This window comes from Podarcis bocagei (assembly GCF_964188305.1).
Source record: "Podarcis bocagei genome assembly, chromosome: 11".
In the NCBI taxonomy this organism is placed as follows: Eukaryota; Metazoa; Chordata; class Lepidosauria; order Squamata; family Lacertidae; genus Podarcis; species Podarcis bocagei.
In genome coordinates this window covers 28,833,336-28,856,243 of record NC_138136.1, presented here as the reverse complement: position 1 = coordinate 28,856,243, position 22,908 = coordinate 28,833,336, and the positions used below count along the sequence as shown (strand labels likewise).

The 22,908-nt window shown below is 41.1% G+C and overlaps 1 protein-coding gene across 7 annotated transcripts in view; it reads right to left on the bottom strand.

Annotated features, from left to right (window-relative positions):
- The window catches only part of ARB2A (ARB2 cotranscriptional regulator A), a 221,918-nt gene that overhangs the window by 72,794 nt on the left and 126,216 nt on the right, over positions 1-22,908 (bottom strand). For all 7 annotated transcript variants that reach the window (XM_081212420.1, XM_081212423.1, XM_081212419.1 and 4 more), the window contains one exon: positions 972-1,088. In XM_081212420.1, the coding sequence (XP_081068546.1) occupies positions 972-1,088 (117 nt within the window). The remainder of the gene's footprint in view (positions 1-971; positions 1,089-22,908) is intronic.

The following is a 22,908-nucleotide window of genomic DNA, read 5'->3' as shown; positions in this document are numbered from 1 at the left end:
CAGGTTAAGAAGAGACCTCCGGAACGAATTAAGTACATAACCAGAGGTACCACTGTATTTATTTTACAAGGTTGGCATCTCACTGTTAAAGGATTCACAAAGGAAAGAGCCACAAAAAATACTCTTCAGTTACAAAGAACTTAAGTGGCAGAATCAGAGAAAAGGGAGTTAATGAGCTTTGAAGTCATCCTGAAGTCATTTCCTCCCTTTTTATGACTTGGATCCTGACTTGACCTTCCACAAGTGGTATTTCATCCAGTGGGGACTTCTGCTGGAGAAAAAAGGGGGAGAAGATTTTCCCACTTTGTTCTGCATCTGATGTCCCCTTATTATTCTGTAGTATTCCTCAATCCTCCAGAGCAGGCTTCCTCAAACTCGTCTCTCCAGATGTTTTTGTTTGTTTTTTTTATAATAATTTTTATTGCGTTTTTTCCAAATTACAGATAGAAAAGAAAGAACATAAACAGTAAAAAGAAAGAAAAAGACAGAGAATCTCGACCATTTCATCAACTTATTTCAGAATTCCATCGGACTTCCCCACATCTCCCACATAATGCATTCTTAACAATAAAGTTATCAGCAAATTATAACCTCCAGATGTTTTTGGCCTACAACTCCCATGATCCCTAGCTAGCAGGACCAGTGGTCAGGGATGATGAGAATTGTAGTCTCAAAACATCTGTAGGGCTGAGTTTGAGGAAGCCTGCTCCAGTACGTATTTATTTTGGAGAAGGGGCACATGTTTTAGCAGGGCCTGAGGGGATCCATCAAAAATCACCTCCCCCTTCTTCTGCAAGCAGGAAACAATAGAGTTCTGCTCATAGGATTTGAGGATCCAAATATAGTTACATACCTATTACATAAATGAAAGGAAATCAGACTATGTTCAGACCACAGGGTAAATTTCAATGAGCCTAATGAAACTGGAAAAGATTAGGTTTGCCAGCACACACACCAGAATCGAGCCTCACCTCTCGCATCCACTCTCGAATAGTTTTGCCAGCTTCTTGATGCCACACGTTGTGAACTGAGTCCGTCAATGCCACAGCAGTAACTTTATTCTTTACTTCTGCCTCTCGTTGAATCATCTGTAGAAAACACAAATCCAAAAAGTCTTAAAGTGCAAATGCGTCTAACTTTAAGCTCGCCAAACTACTCAAGTCTTTTTGCTTTTCACAGGAATCGGTTCTAGAATTTAAAGAAGGGTTGGGCAACAGCTTTGAGGGTTTCTACAATCAAGCAGTATATAAATTTTATGAAATAAAATAAATTTATGACATAAAAATGATAAACCACAGTAAAGGAAAGCCAATATTCACAAAAGGACTTCAAACTATTGTTTATGATCTTGTTTTGCTGGTACCCAGAGTCAAGTTTACTCACAGAAACAAGCTACAGTTACATTTCTTTAAACAAGCCATAGTTTAACATTATGTGCTAACCAGTCCTATTCTATGTTCTTAAACTGTGATTTATGAATAATCAGAAAAAGAAATTTTCAAATAATAATAGTGTACAACAGAGAACACAGTATTAGAAAACAAAATAAAAAAATAAGAGAAGAAACATTTGTTGAAAGAATGAACGATAAAAAAGAGTATATATAACCTATGTATTGGGTAAAATGGTACTAAACATCTGTTTTGCTCTTTTTCATTGGGTACAACTTAATGTTCATTGAATTTGCTGTTATGGCTAACTCAGCATTTTAAAATTACTATATTTTATTGAGTTCGACTATACTTTAAACCCTTAGCTAAAGAAGACACAAATACCATCACTATAATGTAATGTGAACATAGGTATTTTCATGTCATATCAGAGCAGTGGCCCATTTATCTAAACCAGAATCTTTGTGATTATATACAAAGGGTGAGTTTACACAATCAATGTACCTGGCTATATATTTGTGATGATTAGCTGAGTTTAGAAGCAAACATCTGTTGGATTTATTTTTAAACACACATCTTCTCTGGATGGGAACACATGGGTCATGTACTAACAATGTGTAATGCTTTTCCTGGATTACTAGTTACTGGTACAGTCAGCACTAAGTGATTGTAGTCGCCCTTGCTTAAAAGATGACCAAATTCATGGTTCTTTTCGTCATTAATTTGAGGACTGTCTTGTTGGATCAGATGAAAGGTTCATCTAGTACAAGGTTTTTTCCCCCAACACTGGGCAGTCTGATGACATTGGGAAGCTCCTTTTGCATATAACACTTCAGCTCAATTTGAAAGGATTTAGTATTTACAAGCTTTCCTCAGAGAACTCTTCAAGAACTGTTTTCTGAGAATATTTTCCTGGCTCATAAGTTGGCAATCTCTTGTGCATCTACTCTTTTAAATTGTTGAAAAGCACCAATTTTTCAGTATGTTTTCCATTGCCCTTCAAATCTTAACCACAGATCAGATATGCAGCTGTGCGAAAACAGAAAAAATAACACTAGTTGATTTTTAAGGCTCCAGAAAACTACGTAGTTATTTGAGCATAGCTCTCAGGAGTGTTTGAATAGGGCACAGCTCAGATAAACTCCTGAGCCTTGGAAACAAAGGACATGTGAAACCCCCAAAATTGTAAACCAAGTCCTAGCGAGCTCCCCCAAAGCTGAGTGTTACAGCTTTGCAAGATTTCCTTTACACATTCTCGTGTAAGCCTTTCTCCTAACAAATATGACTGGTTAGCCCTCTACTGTAGCCCTAATACCATCTCTAACAAGCTGCAGGACTCAAGGAGAGCCAAGTTAGAGTGGTACCTGCCACTGTGTATGCATGGCATAAAATAAATATTGTCTACCTCTCATACGTAAAGTGTTGTAAGTCTGAAATTTAGACAGCTTGTACCATTCCTCATCACAATAAATCTTCTAGACCAAACCAGAGTGATAGGACATCTACTGATGACAGTGTTTTTCAAACTCGGGTCTCCAGCTGATGTTAGACTACAACTCCCATCATTCCCCACCACTGGTCCTGCTAGCTAGGGATGATGGGGATTGTAGTCCAACAACTGCTGGAGACCCAAGTTTGAGAAACACTGTTTTATGATGATTCTGAATAAATGTTTTAACAAAGTATTCAACATGCCTTAATTATAGAGCTGAATCTCCCTACTGATAAATACATCAACCCAACCAAAGTATGTGTGTGTGTGTGTGTGTGAGAGAGAGAGAGAGAGAGAGAGAGAGAGAGAGAGAGAGAGGGAGGGAGGGAGAGTTCTGTTTAAAAATGTTTGTGATGGCTGAAGGCTTAAAAGGAACTCAATGAGAGCACACTTTTCACTAGGCCAGCAGTTAGGAAGAAGTACACTCTTAAAAAAACCAACCTTCCCTGTATTTGACTGACATCCTGGAAAATAAAAGAGAGGAGTCTTCAATATAGAAATAACCAAGGAAAGAATGCCAGAAGATTGTGTCTTAAAATATTTGCTTGTAATGTAGAAAATACCCAAATGAGATTTATTTACAGAAGATATAGCTGAAACTAAACTAAGGTGATATAAATCACTTTAGATGCAGGATACCTGTGACGCAACCTAATTCCATATCTTTAACTAAAATATCATTTGGAAAGACATTGTTTCTTTACGATTCATAGATGAGAGCCTCAATGCAACTAAAGTTAATTGTAACTAATTCCAGTTGAAATCAATGCAACTGTAGTCAGAACTAACTTTAACTATGTTGGGGCCCTTTAAGATTGGCAATAATAAGATTTAATACTTAAGGGCCCAAACTCAGCTAAGGTTCATTGTAACTAAGTTCCAATGATCTGCCATACACTGGAAATATGGAATAAGACCACAAGATGTCAGCAATTCCCATGTTCACCAGTACTACCATTGGGCACAAGCATACAATACTTGAAGGCCTTTAAGAAGGATAGAGAAGCTCTGATGACTTGGTTGATGTAATGAGTGACCAATGAGTATATACATGCCTTGGGCTTCTGCAAAACACTGTGTAATGTCCAAAGCGGAATTGCTTAGCAGAGACACAACATTTCAAGACAGCTGTAGAGCTTGAGCATTCTCATTATCTTACAAATTTCAAATCAAAGCTATTTGTCAAAAGCAGTCCTTACTTATCCAGAATGAGATAACATGAAAAATCACGAAGCAGCAGCATTTCATTTCTCATTTTTACAGTGGTGCCTCGCAAGACGAAATTAATTCGTTCCGTGAGTTTTTCGTCTAGCGAATTTTTCATCTTGCGAAGCACAGTGTCAGAAAAGTTTTGGAAAAGCTTCAAAAATCACCAAAAACCTCAAAAAAGGCCACCACACCGCGTTCTATGAGTTGCTCCTCGAAGTCAAGTCGCAACTGTATTAACGGTGTCAAGAAAAAGGAAACAAACTTGTAAAAAACGCAAGACGTTTTCGTCTTGCGAAGCAAGCCCATAGGGAAATTCGTCTTACGAAGCAGCTCAAAAACCGCAAAACCCTTTCGTCTAGTGAGTTTTTCGTCTTGCGAGGCATTCATCTTGCGGGGCACCACTGTATTTTTATTTTTAAATCCCAGAAGTAAATAGCTTTAAAAAATGAGTAACATGAATCTAGTCCTACTTATGCCTAGATCAGCTTTATGCAATGGACAGCCAAATATCTCTTGGAATATCACAGAAGACTGAAACAATAGCTTTTCCTATTATCTGGCTCTTGTCCTCTGAGGCATGTTGCCTATGAACATGGAAATTGTATTTAGCTTGCATAGCTAATAATAATTGCTAGATTTACACTACACAAACTTTTCTATTTTTTTAGGACACTGAGTCACTGCTTGTGTGAGTAGACAGCTTGAGCAACTAGTACCTCTTCCTCTCCTCTCTGCAACCCATTTACTTCCTCCCAAACCTCTCTAAAGGGAACCCTGACCATTAGGTCCAGTCGTGACCACTCTGGGGTTGCGGCGCTCATCTCGCTTTATTGGCCGGGGGAGCCGGTGTACAACTTCCGGGTCATGTGGCCAGCATGACTAAGCCGCTTCTGGCGAACCAGAGCAGCGCAAGGAAACGCCATTTACCTTCCCGCCAGAGCAGTACCAATTTATCTACTTGCACTTGATGTGCTTTCGAACTGCTAGGTTGGCAGGAGCAGGGACCGAGCAATGGGAGCTCACCCCGTCGTGGGGATTCAAACCACTGACCTTCTGATCGGCAAGTCCTAGGCTCTGTAGTTTAACCCACAGCGCCACCCGCGTCCCTTCTCCCCAAACCTCTCTAGAACCACCCAAAATGGTATGAATGAAGCTTGTTTGAGCAAAGCTCAGAAGTCCAAAATGCCTTGGCCTGACTTGGGTTATTCCTCCAGCCAAATGCAGCCTGTATCTCCCCTAGCCCTGCCGCCCTCAGGAGAGGATTTTGGGGGAGAAAGGGGATAGGAGGGGAAGCAAAAGAATGGTTGCACAAGTCACCTTCAATTTGTATAGCCATTGTATACAACTCATTTAAACTAATTGTGTATAACTAGTTTATTTTGTCTCTTGCAAAAAAAAAGCTCTTATAACTTCACTGGATCAATGCGAATATTAATAATATTAGCAGGGGTTGGGGAGGTTCTATCCAGTCTTCCCATACTCTATACTATTCCTGATTTTGAAAATCTCGAACATGTTTGTGTAACTGTCTTTTTCACTAAATCAAAAACTAAACTTAAACAAAAAACAAATTACCCTTGTAATAATGTGCACCAATGCACTTATCATTGTAGTTGCCTTTTTCTATATCCTTTTCAGCTCTAGGACTTTTTCAGGTGGCTGGGGAAAACCAACACTATATGCAGTATTATAAATGTAAAATGTAAAAAAATGTAAAAAAAATATAATGGCATTATTTTCAGCACTTTTCATAATAATCTCCTATCCCTAAACCTCCATATTCCACCCCCACCCCCACCCCCGTTTATTAGATTGCTGCGTGCGTGTTTGGTGGTGGTGGGAGAGATAACCAAAACATCTGGGATAATTAAGTCTACACTATATTAATTTGAAAAGTACATAGTTTTCCTCTGACCTGATTGACTGCTGCTGGGCCTACCTGGGCAACCTATGGAGATTCTAGTGACTAGAAAATCTGACAGAATAAAGGGCACTAAAGAGAAGGGGAAAATAGCAGTTCTTTAGAACCGAGATATTTTCTAATTCCTCATGTTGAAACAAATCATCTTCAGTTGCAGGTCTGAGTTCATTTGCTGGCTAAAATATTTTGCTTCCTAGCTTCTTTCTAGAAAGCAGATTGAATTTTGGCCTTGCACAGGGTGCTGCTGAAATCTGAAAGACCAAAGTCTGCCCCTGACTTAAGATCTATCTAGTCCAGTGTTTCCCAAACTTTTTTGGGCAACGGCACACCTGTTTACTGAAAAAAAATCTCGCGGCACACCACCATTAAAGCCCCGCCCCGTGACGTCAGCGCGCAGCGTCACGCCAGGAGGGACGCACGAAAGTGAAAGTTTTTTCCCTCCCCCCTCAGTCCCTCGCTCGGAATTCAGCTCGTTTGGGGCATCGCTCCGGCTGCTCCCTCTTCCGCCGCGCAGGAGCGATGCCTCTCTCTGGCTCTCCCTCCGCGCAGGCTGAGGGAGGGAGGGAGGTGCGCGTGTGACCCGTCTCTGCTGGGAGACCAAACCCAGCGAGGCAGAGTCGCGCGGAGGCGCCCAGGCAGCGCTGCCGGCTGCGAGGAGGAGCGCCAGGCAGCAGCAGGAGGCGCGGCCTCTCCTCGCCGCCGCCGCCCCGCCTCTCGCCGCCCGACTCGCCCGCCTCCCTCCAGGCATCTCGCGGCACACCAGCCGATGTCTCACGGCACACTCGTGTGCCGCGGAACACCGGTTGGGAAACACTGATCTAGTCTACAGTGAAAGGGACGCGGGTGGCGCTGTGCTCTAAACCACAGAGCCTAGGACTTGCCGATTGGAAGGTTGGCAGCTTGAATCCCCATGACGGGGTGAGCTCCCGTTGTTCGGTCCTAGCTCCTGCCTACCTAGCAGTTTGAAAGCACGTCAAAGTGCAAGTAGATAAATCTGGTGGGAAGGTAAACGGCGTTTCCATGCGCTACTCTGGTTTGCCAGAAACAGCTTAGTCATGCTGGCTCCCTCAGCCTATAGAGTGAGATGAGCATGAAACCGCAGAGTCGCCCGCGACTGGACCTAATGGTCAGAGGTACCTTAATCTTTAGTCTACAGTAATTACAGTTGCTAAACATTTTCTGGCCAAGGGAAAGTTTGAACAATAAAAAAGTGGCTTACTTCATCTAAGGAGATCGAGGAACAACACTTTTTAAGAGCAATAAAACATCTACCATATTTTTCGCACTATAGGACGCACTTTTTCCCCTCCAAAAATGAAGGGGAAATGTGTGTGCGTCCTATGGTGCGAATGCAGGCTTTCGCTGAAGCCTGGAGAGCGAGAGGGGTCGGTGCGCACCGACCCCTCTCGCTCTCCAGGCTTCAGGAGAGCCCCACCGCCAGCCCCACAAGCTCGGGGGACTGTCCCCCGACTTGGTTAGAAGGCTGGCGGGGGGGAGCCTGCTCCTCCCCCTCGCCAGCCCCGCAAACTCGGGAGACAGCGGCAGGGGCGCAGCGCGCCTTTGCCGCTGTCCCCGACTTGGCTAGAAGGCTGGCGGGGGGAGAAGCCTGCTCCTCCCCGTCGCCAGCCCCGCAAACTCGGGAGACAGCGGCAGGGGCGCAGCGCGCCTTTGCCGCTGTCCCCCGACTTGTCTAGAAGGCTGGCGGGGGGAGAAGCCTGCTCCTCCCCGTCGCCAGCCCCGCAAACTCAGGGGACAGCGGCAGGGGTGCAGCGCGCCTTTGCCGCTGTCCCCCGACTTGTCTAGAAGGCTGGCGGGGGGAGAAGCCTGCTCCTCCCCGTCGCCAGCCCCGCAAACTCGGGAGACAGCGGCAGGGGCGCAGCGCGCCTTTGCCGCTGTCCCCCGACTTGGCTAGAAGGCTGGCGGGGGGAGAAGCCTGCTCCTCCCCGTCGCCAGCCCCGCAAACTCAGGGGACAGCGGCAGGGGTGCAGCGCGCCTTTGCCGCTGTCCCCGACTTGGCTAGAAGGCTGGCGGGGGGAGAAGCCTGCTCCTCCCCGTCGCCAGCCCCGCAAACTCGGGAGACAGCGGCAGGGGCGCAGCGCGCCTTTGCCGCTGTCCCCCGACTTGTCTAGAAGGCTGGCGGGGGGAGAAGCCTGCTCCTCCCCGTCGCCAGCCCCGCAAACTCGGGGGACAGCGGCAGGGGCGCAGCGCGCCTTTGCCGCTGTCCCCCGACTTGTCTAGAAGGCTGGCGGGGGGAGAAGCCTGCTCCTCCCCGTCGCCAGCCCCGCAAACTCGGGGGACAGCGGCAGGGGCGCAGCGCGCCTTTGCCGCTGTCCCCCGACTTGGCTAGAAGGCTGGCGGGGGGAGAAGCCTGCTCCTCCCCGTCGCCAGCCCCGCAAACTCGGGGGACAGCGGCAGGGGTGCAGCGCGCCTTTGCCGCTGTCCCCCGACTTGGGTAGAAGGCTGGCGGGGGGAGAAGCCTGCTCCGCCCCGTCACCAGCCCCGCAAACTCGGGAGACAGCGGCAGGGGCGCAGCGCGCCTTTGCCGCTGTCCCCCGACTTGTCTAGAAGGCTGGCGGGGGGAGAAGCCTGCTCCTCCCTGTCGCCAGCCCCGCAAACTCGGGGGACAGCGGCAGGGGTGCAGCGCACCTTTGCCGCTGTCCCCCGACTTGGCTAGAAGGCTGGCGGGGGGAGAAGCCTGCTCCTCCCCGTCGCCAGCCCCGCAAACTCGGGAGACAGCGGGAGAGGCGCAGCGCGCCTTTGCCGCTGTCCCCCGACTTGTCTAGAAGGCTGGCGGGGGGAGAAGCCTGCTCCTCCCCGTCGCCAGCCCCGCAAACTCGGGGGACAGCGGCATGGGCGCAGCGCGCCTTTGCCGCTGTCCCCCGACTTGTCTAGAAGGCTGGCGGGGGGAGAAGCCTGCTCCTCCCCGTCGCCAGCCCCGCAAACTCGGGAGACAGCGGGAGAGGCGCAGCGCGCCTTTGCCGCTGTCCCCCGACTTGTCTAGAAGGCTGGCGGGGGGAGAAGCCTGCTCCTCCCCGTCACCAGCCCCGCAAACTCGGGGGACAGCGGCATGGGCGCAGCGCGCCTTTGCCGCTGTCCCCCGACTTGTCTAGAAGGCTGGCGGGGGGAGAAGCCTGCTCCTCCCCGTCGCCAGCCCCGCAAACTCGGGAGACAGCGGGAGAGGCGCAGCGCGCCTTTGCCGCTGTCCCCCGACTTGTCTAGAACGCTGGCGGGGGGAGAAGCCTGCTCCTCCCCGTCGCCAGCCCCGCAAACTCGGGGGACAGCGGCAGGGGCGCAGCGCGCCTTTGCCGCTGTCCCCCGACTTGGTTAGAAGGCTGGGGGGGGAGCCTGGTTTTGCGGGAGGCGGGGGAATCCCCCGCCTCCCAGGAAAGCCAGGAGAAGCCGTGCAGCCCTTTTAAAAGGCGCGCGGCTTCTGCCGGTTTTGCGGGAGGTGGGGGAATCCCCCGCCTCCCAGGAAAGCCAGGAGAAGCCGTGATCTCTTTAAAGGGTTTGCACGGCTTCTGCGGGCTTTGGGGAGAGGTGAGGGAATCCCCCCACCTCCCAGTAAAGCCAGGAAAGCCCTGTGCAGCCCCTCCGCCAAGGAGAGGCTGCACGGGGCTAAAGGGGAAGCCAAAACAGCGAGCGGGATCCATCCCGCTCGCTGCCTTGGCTTGATCCATAGCTGCACGCAACCCCTCCGGCAGGGAGAGGTTGTGTGCAGCCTGTACGCTGCTCTTTGGGGCTGCGGGGGGGAAAAAGATTTTTTTTCTTGAATTCCCCCCCTAAAAACTGGGTGCGCCCTATGGTCCGGTGCGCCCTATGGTGCGAAAAATACGGTAGTTCTGTATATACGTATGCCTGTAACTAACACACAAATCATACCCTCCAATATTTCTCCAATGAAAATATAGATGTCCCATTCCAGGATGATAATTTTATTATTTATACCCCATATATCTGACTCTGGGCAGCTTTCAACATACAGTGGTGCCTCGGAAGACGAAATTAATCCGTTCCGCGAGTATCTTCGTCTAGCGGTTTTTTCGTCTTGCGAAGCAACCCTACTAGCGGCTTAGTGGATTAGCGCTATTAGCGGTTTAGCGGCTATTAAAGGCTTAGCGGCTTAGCTGCTAAAAGGCTATTAAAGGCTTAGTGGCTTAGAAAAAGGGGGAGGGGAGCGAAAAAAAATCTCAAGACTCGCAAGACATTTTCGTCTTGCGAAGCAAGCCAATAGGGAAATTCGTCCTGCGAAGCGCATTGAAAAACGGAAAACCCTTTCGTCTAGCGGGTTTTCCGTCTTGCGAGGCATTCATCTTGCGGGGCACCACTGTACATAAAAACATAATAAAACATTACACATTTTAAAAAATCCCTTTCCTACACTGGATTGCCTTCAGATGGCTCGGGCATTGGCTAACTCCATACCCTCCAACATTTCTCCAATGAAAATAGGGAAAAGGGGGACATTCCAGGATCAAATAAGAAACTGGGACGACTTCTCTAAATCTGGGACATCTCTAGAAAATAGGGACACTTGGAGGGTCTGCAAGATACGTCCCTTGATCACAGATTTACCAGATTGATTGACCTTTGTTTCTTCCTTAGTTCATTTTAAGAAATTATATGTATACGTAACAACTTAAAAGAGTTGTCTGCAGATCCTTTGTCCAGTTTGTATATTTGGCCCAGCCACCAACTTGGTTATCAGTTAATATTTCCTTCCAATCAAATCCACTCCTGAATATCCACATGCTGCTGAGAAAGCTAGTTTCCAACTTGTTCCGCATCTGTCTCTGAAGGAAACAATTCTCATTTCCTCCAATGCTGACCTATTAACTCTTACAACCAATCATTCTTTTGCTCATTCTGTTGCCTTAAACACTCCCCTTATCCAGCTTCTAACCTCTTGCTGCCTTGTACAAAAGTAAAAGGAACAAATTATTGGTTTGACCAGGAAGATTTTACTTGCAGCAGTTTCACAGACTAATAGCAAATTTGGTGTTATGTGGTAGAGGATTGGACAGGATCAGGCATGTATAATCTATTACTCAATAATTGTTCAAACCTTTAAGTATACTCATTTTAACTTTACTTATAACATGTATATGCTGAAGCATTTATGAATAACAGAAAGCATATTAAAGATAACAAAATAATTGCAATGTGGAAAGAAGATGATAAAATTACATCTTGGGTCAATTTAAGAATCACTTTAGTTATCTAATTTTAAAGCCGGACTCTTAGAAACTGACAAACAAGTACTGCAGAAAGTCTCTTTAACCTTAAAAAGCCAGATACAGGGTAAATACTGACAGCAAATTCATTCTCATAGTCCCATCAATGTTCTCTATCCACTTTCTGAAGGAAATATTTCTATACATGAGGAGGTCATTTCATCTCATTTAAAGAAATTTTCTCAACTGAAAATGTCAACATGTGTGCTAATTCTGGCTCCACTAGTCACAGGACAGAGACAACTGATGTATTTAACAAAGGCCACTGAAAAGCCATCAGCTGGGAGCAGCTCTTCGTCACTACTAAACAGGGGGCAGAGCTGAATCAGTGACCTAGAAGTGAAAGACTTTGTAATCTGATTACCAATCTTTTGAGCTATGCAGTCCATCCCCCTTTCATTTTTACTGATAAGAGAGAATCTTATTACCTAAGCAACTTTTGTAGCCTTTTAGCAATGCAAAAGCTTTCACTTAGTGCTCCAAAAGGAAACTCTCATGGGCACGCTTATTAGCCCATCTCAAGCATTGTCTCTGTACTACTTTCCCTTATTAATTTCAAAATAAATTTATTGGTATGAAAGTCTACTGCAATGGCGTTTCTGATAATAATATATGGTAAAGCTCTTGCTGGTTATTAGAGATGCTGATGAGCTATTTTCACACAGAAATGGAGGCAGCAGAGCACTTACTGGCAAACGATAAAACTAAGTGGCAATGGACAAATAATTTGGTAATTTTCCTAGATTAGGAGCAGAGTTTTGTTTAGGTAGTTACAGGAAAAGTCCCCCCCCCCCATTTCCAAAGCATGGTTGTTTGATGGTTATAATGCTTTAATATTGCTTTATTGCAGTACTTTGGGTTTGCAAATGTGACAACATGCATTTTAAAAGGTGTTGAAAATGATCTCATGTGACAAGAGGATGCTGCTGTTTCTTCTTTTTGCCTTGGCCTTCCTTTCAAAGGCCTCAGGAAGAAATCTCGAAGACCTTTCCTGTCAGTTTCCTACTTCTCTGCAGACATTTTGGCCTGTACATGAACACTGCTTCCCTTTGGCTTGAGGTAATAAACGATTAGCTACAGCAAACTGTAATATTTCAAGTTATTCTTTGCTAGAACGCACCCAGTCAGCGTTTCAGATGTAATACATCAGGATTTGGAATTAACTTTATTTATAGGCAAATAAAACATCCTGCTCGGAATGAGGTATCTATTATAAGAGGCTATTAGTTTGGAGTTCATCAGTACCAACAAAGTAGCATTTTGAACTATACAACATTTAATAGAAATAACTCTGTTGTAGTGATTAATCAGTGTTTTCCTTATGAAGTGCTAAGACAAAAGTAAATGGTACCTGTTCTTGTTAAATGGTAGCTACCGATAGCAAATGTTCCAAGTATATCATGTACAAATCAAAATTAGCTAAGAACTTTGCTATAGGCAAAATAGTATATACAAAAGTAATAATACAACCCCATATTAAAATCAAAATGAAGTTTGTCTTCCTCACAGCAATCAATTAGTTTCACTGAGATTTTTCCATGAATGATACATTTTAACTGTTGCATGAAAGTATTTATGTATATGAATAGTCAATATACTGCATGCAATCTATTTCTATGGATTTCTCATACTGCTAGTTTAAAAACTTTGACTATTCACTAGTCCATTCAATGAATTTTTCAGTTTTTAGGATCACTTCTTTTTTGTAAACATGTGTCAGAATCCCACAGCATTTACATAGGCAAATATCAAACTCAACACAAAATTAATCACTAGGTAGCAGTGAGAAAAATGATATACTGAAGAACTTCATAATGTACCTTTATCCAAACATTCTCCTCCCTGAATAAAAGGCTCATCACCATTGACCATTTTTATTATCTCACTTGTTGGTATACTTAACTAAATAATTTTGGGGGAGGATTAAACCTTAATCAATGTTTTGTTCCCTCCAGAGTCTGCAAGAGTATTAAGGAATGACATGTTGTTTCTTTTTCTACCTACTGGAGAACTTGGAGCTCTGCCAGACGGTAAGTAAAGAATCAGCCAAAGTTGGCTGTAGCCTATGGGCTATATTTGTACAACCTTCTTGAAATTTTTGGATAATATCTTTGTGAAATTTATAGGCCACAGAAAAGAACAGTATGAAGACTAAATAATCATTAATGTTACATTAAATCACTAGGAACACTAACTATGGCATTCACTTATGTTCTGTCAGTATTGAACTCTGGCCTTTATGACTTAGAACTATTAATGCTACAGAATCACAGAAACATGTTTTTCTACTTCCTTTTTCAGTTTTCTAGCTCATATATACACTGGTAAAATATTTTGTGAATGGAAGAAATGAGAAATTTCAGCAATTAAGTTCTAATTATACAACAGAGCAATTTTTGATGCATTATTCGGTAATTGAATATATGCTTTTAAACTTCTAAGGCTTGTTCTGTGCATATCTTTCTCTTGACCTTTGTTCAATGGAATTACAGTAACTCTTCAGTGATTCCTTCTCACTTGTTTTCTAAAGCTGTTCAATCACACTTGCTAGCAAGAAGCACAGCTGGCAAGGGATCTAAACCTCATCACAGGGCAAAGTTAGCCTTCTGGCTTTGCCAAGAATGACATTTCAAATGAAAAAAATGCTATTTATTGTGTGGGGCATTTGATTCTGTATTTGTTTTAAGTGCAAATAGCTCCATCCTTTGTACTAACGCTGCATTTAGACACTACACTAGATTAGACAGTGCACTAGAAACAAAAACAGCAATGAATTAAACTGTCTGGATTTTTTTTTTAATAAGAATACCATTGTTAATTAAAGTAAGATTACAGAAATCAGCTGAGTTTTTCCTCACAGTCCCAAAAGAAATCTACAATGGAGGATAAGCAGTGCCCCCTAGTGTTATTTACAACAGACAGAAATCAGAATAAAGGTAAACTCCATTCACTGGGATCTCTAATGAAAAATATAATGCAGAAAATGTTTATATGCAAAAGACTTATTGCAAATATATATTCAAACATATAAGTTTAACACAAAAATTATAATAAGTTACATCTAATAACTGATACACATATGCGGTATACTCATACAAAGTATGCACACGCACACACTCTCACTCAAGAGTCTGACATGGCCAAGATGTCTTTAATGTTCCAGGCAGCTCAGAAAAAAAACATTTCCACACAGAATAGCAGGCCATGCATGAAAGCGGGTGTCAGAAAGCCCAGCAGAATCACTCACTGTGAAGATGTCTAATAGGGATTGCTGAATACACAATACAGGCAGCATGGCCTGAATGACTAAATTGGAATAGCCAGAACATAGTAAGAAGGTTTTGAATCAACCAGATATTATAATTAAACCTGTAATGAATGTTCTGACTTTTCTCCTTTTCTTTTGTTAATTGGGGGTTAACCCTATTTAGACATTGTTGGGGTCTGATGTCAACAATTTTATAATTTAATTTTGATGCCTTCCAGCAAATTATCTCAGTAACAATGACCGGGTACATAAGTAATATGTTATAGCCCTCTCCTAAAAATATACCCCAAGTGGCCAGGTTTCACTAGATGTGAACAAGCCTTTAATAGGAAATAAGAATGTAATCTTGTCTTAAGGTTTAAAAAAATATTTCCCCCCAAGTACACTGAAAAGAGTAAACAAGTTATTCTATAAATATGGAACACCACCCAAATTCATTAGCAAGGGAATGCAATTAATGCAAACAACCCCCCATAAAAACTTAAAGTGTGTGGGGGGGACTTTTTTAGAAGAGACAACTTTCAGATAGCGCAAGACAGTCATGTATGTCAAATTATTTTTTCAAATGGACCACAAATTAATAGAAAGCCTGACAAACTAGTGTTTTTCCATTAAAACTGCAAAACTCTTTTGAAATGAATTCAGATCACATGTTTGCAGTCTTCCATTTAAAGCATTAGTAGACATTCACTCTTATCCTTGCATTTTAAAAAGGAAATAATTAGCCCTTTATGAAAAGATTACAATGTGCATTTTAAATTAATGTTTAAAATGGAATACACACAAAAAGCATTAGTTTAGTAGATAAAATGCTAGCCATTAATGCTTAAAGTGACAGTACCTACGTATTTACACACTTCATAGTAACTATTAAGTAAAACTGTGGATGAAACTTTAATTGACTTATATTCAGTACATCATTACTAAATGAAAAGCAAGAATTTCTATTGTATGCTTGGATAAGAAAGTCACTGTGTGCCTCTTCTCACAAGGCATTTTAAAGGTATTTCCAAAAATGTAAGGCATAAATGCAACAAACAGGTGCTTGCAACTGTGTTTTTTTACATTGGCAGATTCCTCAGGGAGCTGGAGAGGTCTCAGCTCCTCAGCAAGTGTACATTTGGTGGCAAACATGAATTTGCAGTTATATACTGTGTGAAACTGAAACTGTAAAACTATAAATATAAGTTTAATTAATTAATGTTTTTAATCAGTAACATTTTAGGGGGAAAACAGTGTCACTGATTGAATGTTGCCGCTTCTATTGCATTCTGAAGACAGCTAGTATTGACATAATTCCTATGCGAAGCCTTTAAGATACATTGTAATGTCTGTCACAGTTTATACCCTTTTCATATCTTTATCCTAAGTCTTCTAATTAGATTAGCTTGATGCATGCTTATTAGCATGATGTGAAGATGAGGGAATGTTTGTGTTAGGGCCAGGAGAACTGCATGTCTTCTGCATCCCAAATCATATTCTCAAGACTGACTCTTATTACCAGGAAGGATGTTGCTATGATCAGGACCCCGTCTTGAATAACTGTTCTGAAAAGGGGTGCTACTTACGGAAAGTACAAAGCTATAATATTTTTGCAGGGGCATTAAAGCCTATATAGCACATTCTCTTCACCATCAGAAGGATGGTGGAGACTGCTTCTGCAGCTGGCTGTTCTTATGATACTGAATGGAGTCTAGAATAATATGCATATGGTGCTTGCCTTGATTTTACAAACTGTTTTATGGTATATGTATCATACTGCTTTGAGAACTTCAGCTGCACAAACTGTAGTGTTAAAGAACTATCAGATGTGTTGCAGTGAAACAGCTTAGACTAATCAAGAGAATGAGAGGTTTACTATTTTCCTTAGCATATCAATATATAATTGTAATATATGTGTGTTTGTTATCTATATCTATCTACCTACACACACACACACACACACACACACACACACACACACACAAAATTATCCTTGATTTCCATATTAGAAAATTAATAAAGTCCCAAATCATACACGTTAAATGCCAGCCAATATAGTATCATATTGGGACAGTTAAATCCCAAATGGAAGCTGTCCCTCTGAGGCTAATCAAGCTTATCTGTTATTTTACACAAATAACTATGCTTTGCTTTGCTTTGCAGGGAGATGAGAAACTCACTCACATTATACCGCAAAGAGTGTAAAGCGTCCACTTGCTGCACACAGTCATGAACATAAACTTTCACTGGGGATGCAGCTGGAATGATTGCAAGAAGAGAGTACTATTGTGTAAAGGGTCAGGCAGAAATAGGGAGGGACACCTTCTGCATTAACAGCATCAATAGGCCTTTGATGTTATAACAATTATTGTCCTAAAACTGTTTAAGAATTCAAAGAATTTTCCAAACATACTCTATAATGAGGGTATACAGATATATAGCTAGAAAGCTGGTGGCAGAAGGGAAATGGTGAGAATGTATCTAATAGTTATTTTTGATTTTTTTTGTAAATTACTATTTCTTATGTACTAGGTGCCTACTCAATCATGAAGTGCTAGAATGTTGCTTAAAATATTTTTAAGAAGCAAATTAAGATTATTTCAGAATAAGCCATCTAAAAAAAAAAAATCTACACTTAAATTTTAATCTTCCCCACTAACTATACAGTGGTGCCTCGCAAGACGAAAAGAATTCGTTCCGCGAGTCTTTTTGTCTTGCGATGTTTTTCGTCTTGCGAAGCACGGTCCGTCGCAACTGCGCCTCTTCAAGCGGCTTTAAAAAAAAGTGCAAGACGTTGTCGTCTTGCGAAGCAAGCCCATAGGGAAATTCGTCTAGCGAAGCAAAACCAAAAAACCCTTTCGTCTAGCGAGTTTTTCGTCTTGCGAGGCATTCGTCTTGCAGGGCACCACTGTATATACATGGTGTGTCTTCAGCTCTACCAGATACATGCAGTCCTCCTGAACATTTGAGTAATTATCTAGTTGTTTCTCCCTTGTTCAAAATACTGTGGCCATAATTAAACAGGCAGGAACTTGACTTGTAACTGAATGTCTCAACGACACAAAACTGTACTTGCTACATATGCAGCTCGGGTCTGCATTATTATCATAATAATACAGATATGTTTATTCATTTATTTCCACAAAGAGAAAAGAAATATGGAGTAAAACTTTGCAATCTAAGAGGGTCATGAGATATCAGAGATTTATGCATCTACACTATAGAAACCACAGCCACGTGAAATAGATACATTTACTGTAATAAGCAGTGCAACTCTTTCTATTAACTTCGAATCACTGTAAACTAAATATAAAGACAAATACAAGTGGCTTAATGTAACATTCGAGAACAACTGTGACTGTGTATAATCCAGGTTAATCCTATATAAAAATTTAAGCAAATTTAAATATAACATTTCGTCAAGCAATACATCGAAGCATTCAGAGTATGATGCAATGTTTGTTTGTTTTAAATAGACCATTCTCACTTAATTAATTTTATATTAATCAAGAGACATGATACTGAATATGATTGACAAAGCAACTGCTTTTGGGTACAAAGAACTGAACATCATATTTATCACAATAAGACAATCAAACATGACTGTTTCACTGCAAGGCATGGAGAAAAAATAATCACCCTATAACCTTTTACTCAGCTAATAATATCTCAAATGCAGAAATATTTTTTCTCTATGGCAATATACACAAATATATGTCCTCTATAAAGCAATGAATCAAACTAATCAGATCCACTGAAATCAATGGAAATGGCTAATGCAAATCCATTGATTTCAATGGGTTGACTCTGCCTATAATTTAGTTGTATTCACCCCTAGATCTTTTACATGTTGATATTATACAAAAACTATTAATAATAAAGTATTTCTGGCTCTAAAATCAAGGATGCCTGTCATTACCCTTTATGGAGTGGTATAGACATAACACTGGTAATGCCTTAACTTCATTTTTTTAATATCAGACCCAGGGTTGTATATTCCATATATTAGCTCCTCCTCTATGTGGCTTACCTCCTCCACCCTTAACCATGGTTACATATTACATTGGCATTGATATCAACCAATTCTAATGCCAAGCTTCCCACTTAAGTAGAGTTTAGAGCTAGTTAACAAGTCCCGGTTAAGAAGGAACCTAATTATCACGCATCATGGTTAATGCATAACCATGCTTAAAACAGACAAGGAAACGACCAGGGCAATTGCACTGTAAGAAGAGGGGACTGTGAGTGTGATCTCATGACCCTCTCCCAGTTGCTTTGCACTGGTGATTGGTTAAGGGGTCACCAACATAATGTTTGAAATGGCCCTGTGAAGTTAGTAAAGTGCAAAGCATTCCTTTGAAACCACAAACAAATATCCATATGGGGTCAACATATCCCTTAAGTGGAAAAATGTGAGTGAAAAAACTCAACACAGTAGATGCCTGACTTCACCTACTTAAATGCTAATTTTGTAGGAATTCCTCAAAATAGACTACACAATCCACCCGCCAGGCCCAGGAGGCAGAGCAATCTTAAATATTTTCTAATGTTAGTTTATTTTAGGTTTTTATAATTTAATAGTTTTGAGCAGACCTTCTGTATTACCATATACTTGTATGGTCTTAATTCTTACAATGATAATTCTTCCAATTCTGATTTTCTGAACCACAGCTGAATTGCTTGACTGCCTGTTTGTTCTGAAAGATACATTTTAACTTTGGAAAGAAAACAGCTTCTAACTTCATGAAATGATTTTTGTATTTAACCAATATAATCAGCCAAAGATAAACATGATAAAAGTTAATATATGGTGTCAAATATCTTTATTACCTGAATATATCATCATCATATGCCTAAACATTAAATAGTCTGTCAATACTTCCAATTAAAAATATTTATACTGATAGCTAAAATTACTGATAGTTCCTTTACTACATAATATTGCAAAATATTTCCGTATGCTCAGTTGCTAGTGCAGCAGAATTGTCAGCAGTTTCTACAAATATGAAATGCAGTTGCAGTTTTCACATACAACTCACAGGTCAATGTATTCTCCCGTTTTAATAATGGCTTTTCCTATTACATTCATTATTCATATAGAAAAAGGATAGTACTTTTAAGGCATTATATTGCTTTCTTGAGGAATATGAGCTTTGTGACTTGAGAGGCCATTTTCTAAAGATCCTAATAGCCAAATGACATCTTGGGATATGCTATGCTCATACAGTATTTGCATAATAATGGAGGTATTTTATACATACGGGCTGAATTACACTTATCCAAGTTCTATTTTTAAAAATGGGAATTACAAAAATTCCCTATTAATTCCCTATTTCCCTAAAATAAATTCCTTTTTTTATAATGAAGATACAAAATCAGAATACAAATGTGAATAAAATAGGAACGTGAAATACTTAGCATGAAGCAATTCTGTTGATTTCATGAAAGAATGCTTTAATGTTTCCTAATCAAACTAGATTTGAAAAGCGCTTAACTTTGACTGGATCATGCTCTATGTATTTTATGTTGAATTGTCGCAAAATATCATTTTAATGACGGTTCTCCAATTTATTTTTCAATTAAAAATTCTTGTTTTATTTAAAGTATTTATGACAAATTTCAGAGCCACCAGAAATCATTTGCATCCTAGAAAGAACAGAAATTAGAAATTAACAGATCATAACATTCACACCCCACTGGATTCCACACCCAATAGGCATGAAAATGCATTCTTGAACGGGATACAAATGCCCATGAGATGCACTTGTTTCTTATATATAACTGTGTGCATTAGGATAAAAGGCATCTTTTTGCAATGGGGTCTACTTTGTCAATTAATTGAGACTTGAAGTCACAAAAATGATTTGTGTTACGTGTTGGTTTTTGTACTTGGTCCAGCAGTTCCCAATGCCAAAGATATAAGGCACTTTTAAAACACAACAGTATTCAGTAGCTAAAACTGATATGTGAAAAATCAACTAAGTGATGATGGCTCTCACAAGCAGATTTGTATGGTTCTGACTAAATGACTAAACATCACCAATTAGTATTTTAAGAAATAGGATTCACCTTGTGGGATGCTGGAGCCAATGGCAGGAGGACATGACCCATTCCATTGGCTCCAACATCCCTACTCGCAAATCTACACTTCAGGTAAGACCAATCGTTCTTACTACAGGCCTTCAAAAGTTGACTCACTGGCAACTAATAGACCACTGTGGGAACAGAATGCAAAACTTGAGAGGCCTTTGATCAGATTCAGCAGGGTTCTTCTCATGACTATATCAGGTTTATTTCCAAGTAAACACTTTCAAAACAGAATTTCAAATCAGGTTTGTGTCATTCAATCGTGGATTAAGACTTCAGTTTTATGCCACCATTAAGTATAGAAGGAAATTGTTGGAAAATATGGTCTTACCCTGATGAACACATACAGTAATCTTACATTCTAATGCCAATTCATGCTGTTGCTTATGCAGTCAAAACAACAACATCCACACATAAGGTGGTATCAGCAGATTTGGGTTCAAAGCTTCAAAGCTTGCTGAAATAAAAAAGAAGAAGAAAAAGAGTGGGGGGAGGTGGGGTTAGGGATGTCCTATTGTGCTCAGTCCCCATGAAATGATTATTGACGGAGGTGTGTGGGGGGGGGGGGAGACCTGAAAACCATGTCAGATAAGGAATGGAAAGGAGTGGCAGGAAATTGAGGATGACAAAAAAGACAGGTAGATACAAAAAGCGTAGAGAGAACTATCTCATTCTCTAGGTAGGTCATTTCTGGGTTCACACTGATAGGCAATTTTCAAATGTTCCTAGGATCAAAAGAACTGTTTCCGAAAATAGAGAAATCCAAGATTTTAATGTATCTGAATTAGGCACCAGTCTACCTGACCCTCACCACAAACCCAAATGGAGAGAAAAAAATCCCAAACTAAACAGTGGGGATTGAGAATGCTCAGTGGGTACAGAAAGCTGACTGATAGTTTTGGGGAGGGGGACCAGGGGGGAATGAGATGCAATGGCTAGAGCCCTGAACAACAGAATTCACACTGCAATATTCTGTTGCATTTTCCACTTGTAACTGTCAATTTCACTTGTACATGATAGTCAAACATTATCTACATCAATACTGAGATCCCTATCTACCACTGTATTCTACAGCTGTTTGAAAAAGAAAAAGAATAACGTTTCAATGTTTCAAACTGAAGAAATTCAGGGTTAGAAAGGGAAGAGGGAACAGATACCAACAAAAACAGAGTTAATTCATATCTAGGCTTCTAAATCCTTAAGAAAATGTAATTTATTTTTGCTAGGAGCAAAATGCATTATTTTGAACCAAAATAATATGGAAAAAATAGTATACAAGCTGGGAATTGTTTTTCACATAACTTTTCAATATAATGCAGGCTACAGTACACCAAAAAGCAGAAAGATATTCAAATTAGAATAAAGAGACAGGTGTCCTGGAAGAAAAACACAAAACCTGTACTCAAAGGAACATCTGAATAAAATTGAGACATCTGCAGTAAAGTTTTACCTTCTCCCTAGAATGTTTGAGATGAACTCAGTGTAACACTGTCTTCCAAGAAAAGACAAAGTGATCAATGCAAGAACACATCAGGCTCCCTTGGACAGGCCAATCAATGCAAGAAAGAACCTTGCCCAGGGCCTTATGCAAATAGAAGCACGTCCTGCAACCTAGGGAGGGAACATGCGCAATAGATCAATTGGATCTGAAAAACCTTACAGCTATATCAGCCTCAGACAGTAAATATATAATGATGAATCCCTCACGTTCTCAGCTGAACTCTTAAACTAGGTTATTTTCAACAGCTAGTTGAAAATTACAGGAGGTCTGTACAGAGCAATAGAGTAAGATGGCAAACTGAATTACAGTTTTAAAAGAACATAACAATGAACTATCAGTATCATTTTAGCAACATTAAGAAATCAAAGAAATAAAAATATTTAATTTAGCAAGATTGGTCTGAGAATAAAAACTTTTTAAAGCATCAGGTTTTTAAAAATCCAGTTCTTTCTGCACATTTCTCTGTACCTCTTGAAATGGAATGAATCATTGCCTTTTTATTACATTTTTAAAAAACTTTTTCCTTTAAATGTACTCTCAGTATATGCTTCAACTTATTTGCATCCTCATTATAAAGGGGTCTTCAATGGAGCTAATGGTTATATAAAAGAAAGAAGGGAAATATTCTTCCTTCAACATATATCAAACATTTTTAATATGACTAATAAAATATTTGTAAATCTGAATTTACCTTAGATGGCAGACCACTTTCTGCATCAATGCAAATATAATAATACAATTCATTGAAAAGGATAAATAGTAACAAATAATCCTTCTCCTGAATATTTGTACACACTTTTTTTTACAAATAATCATTCATTTTGAA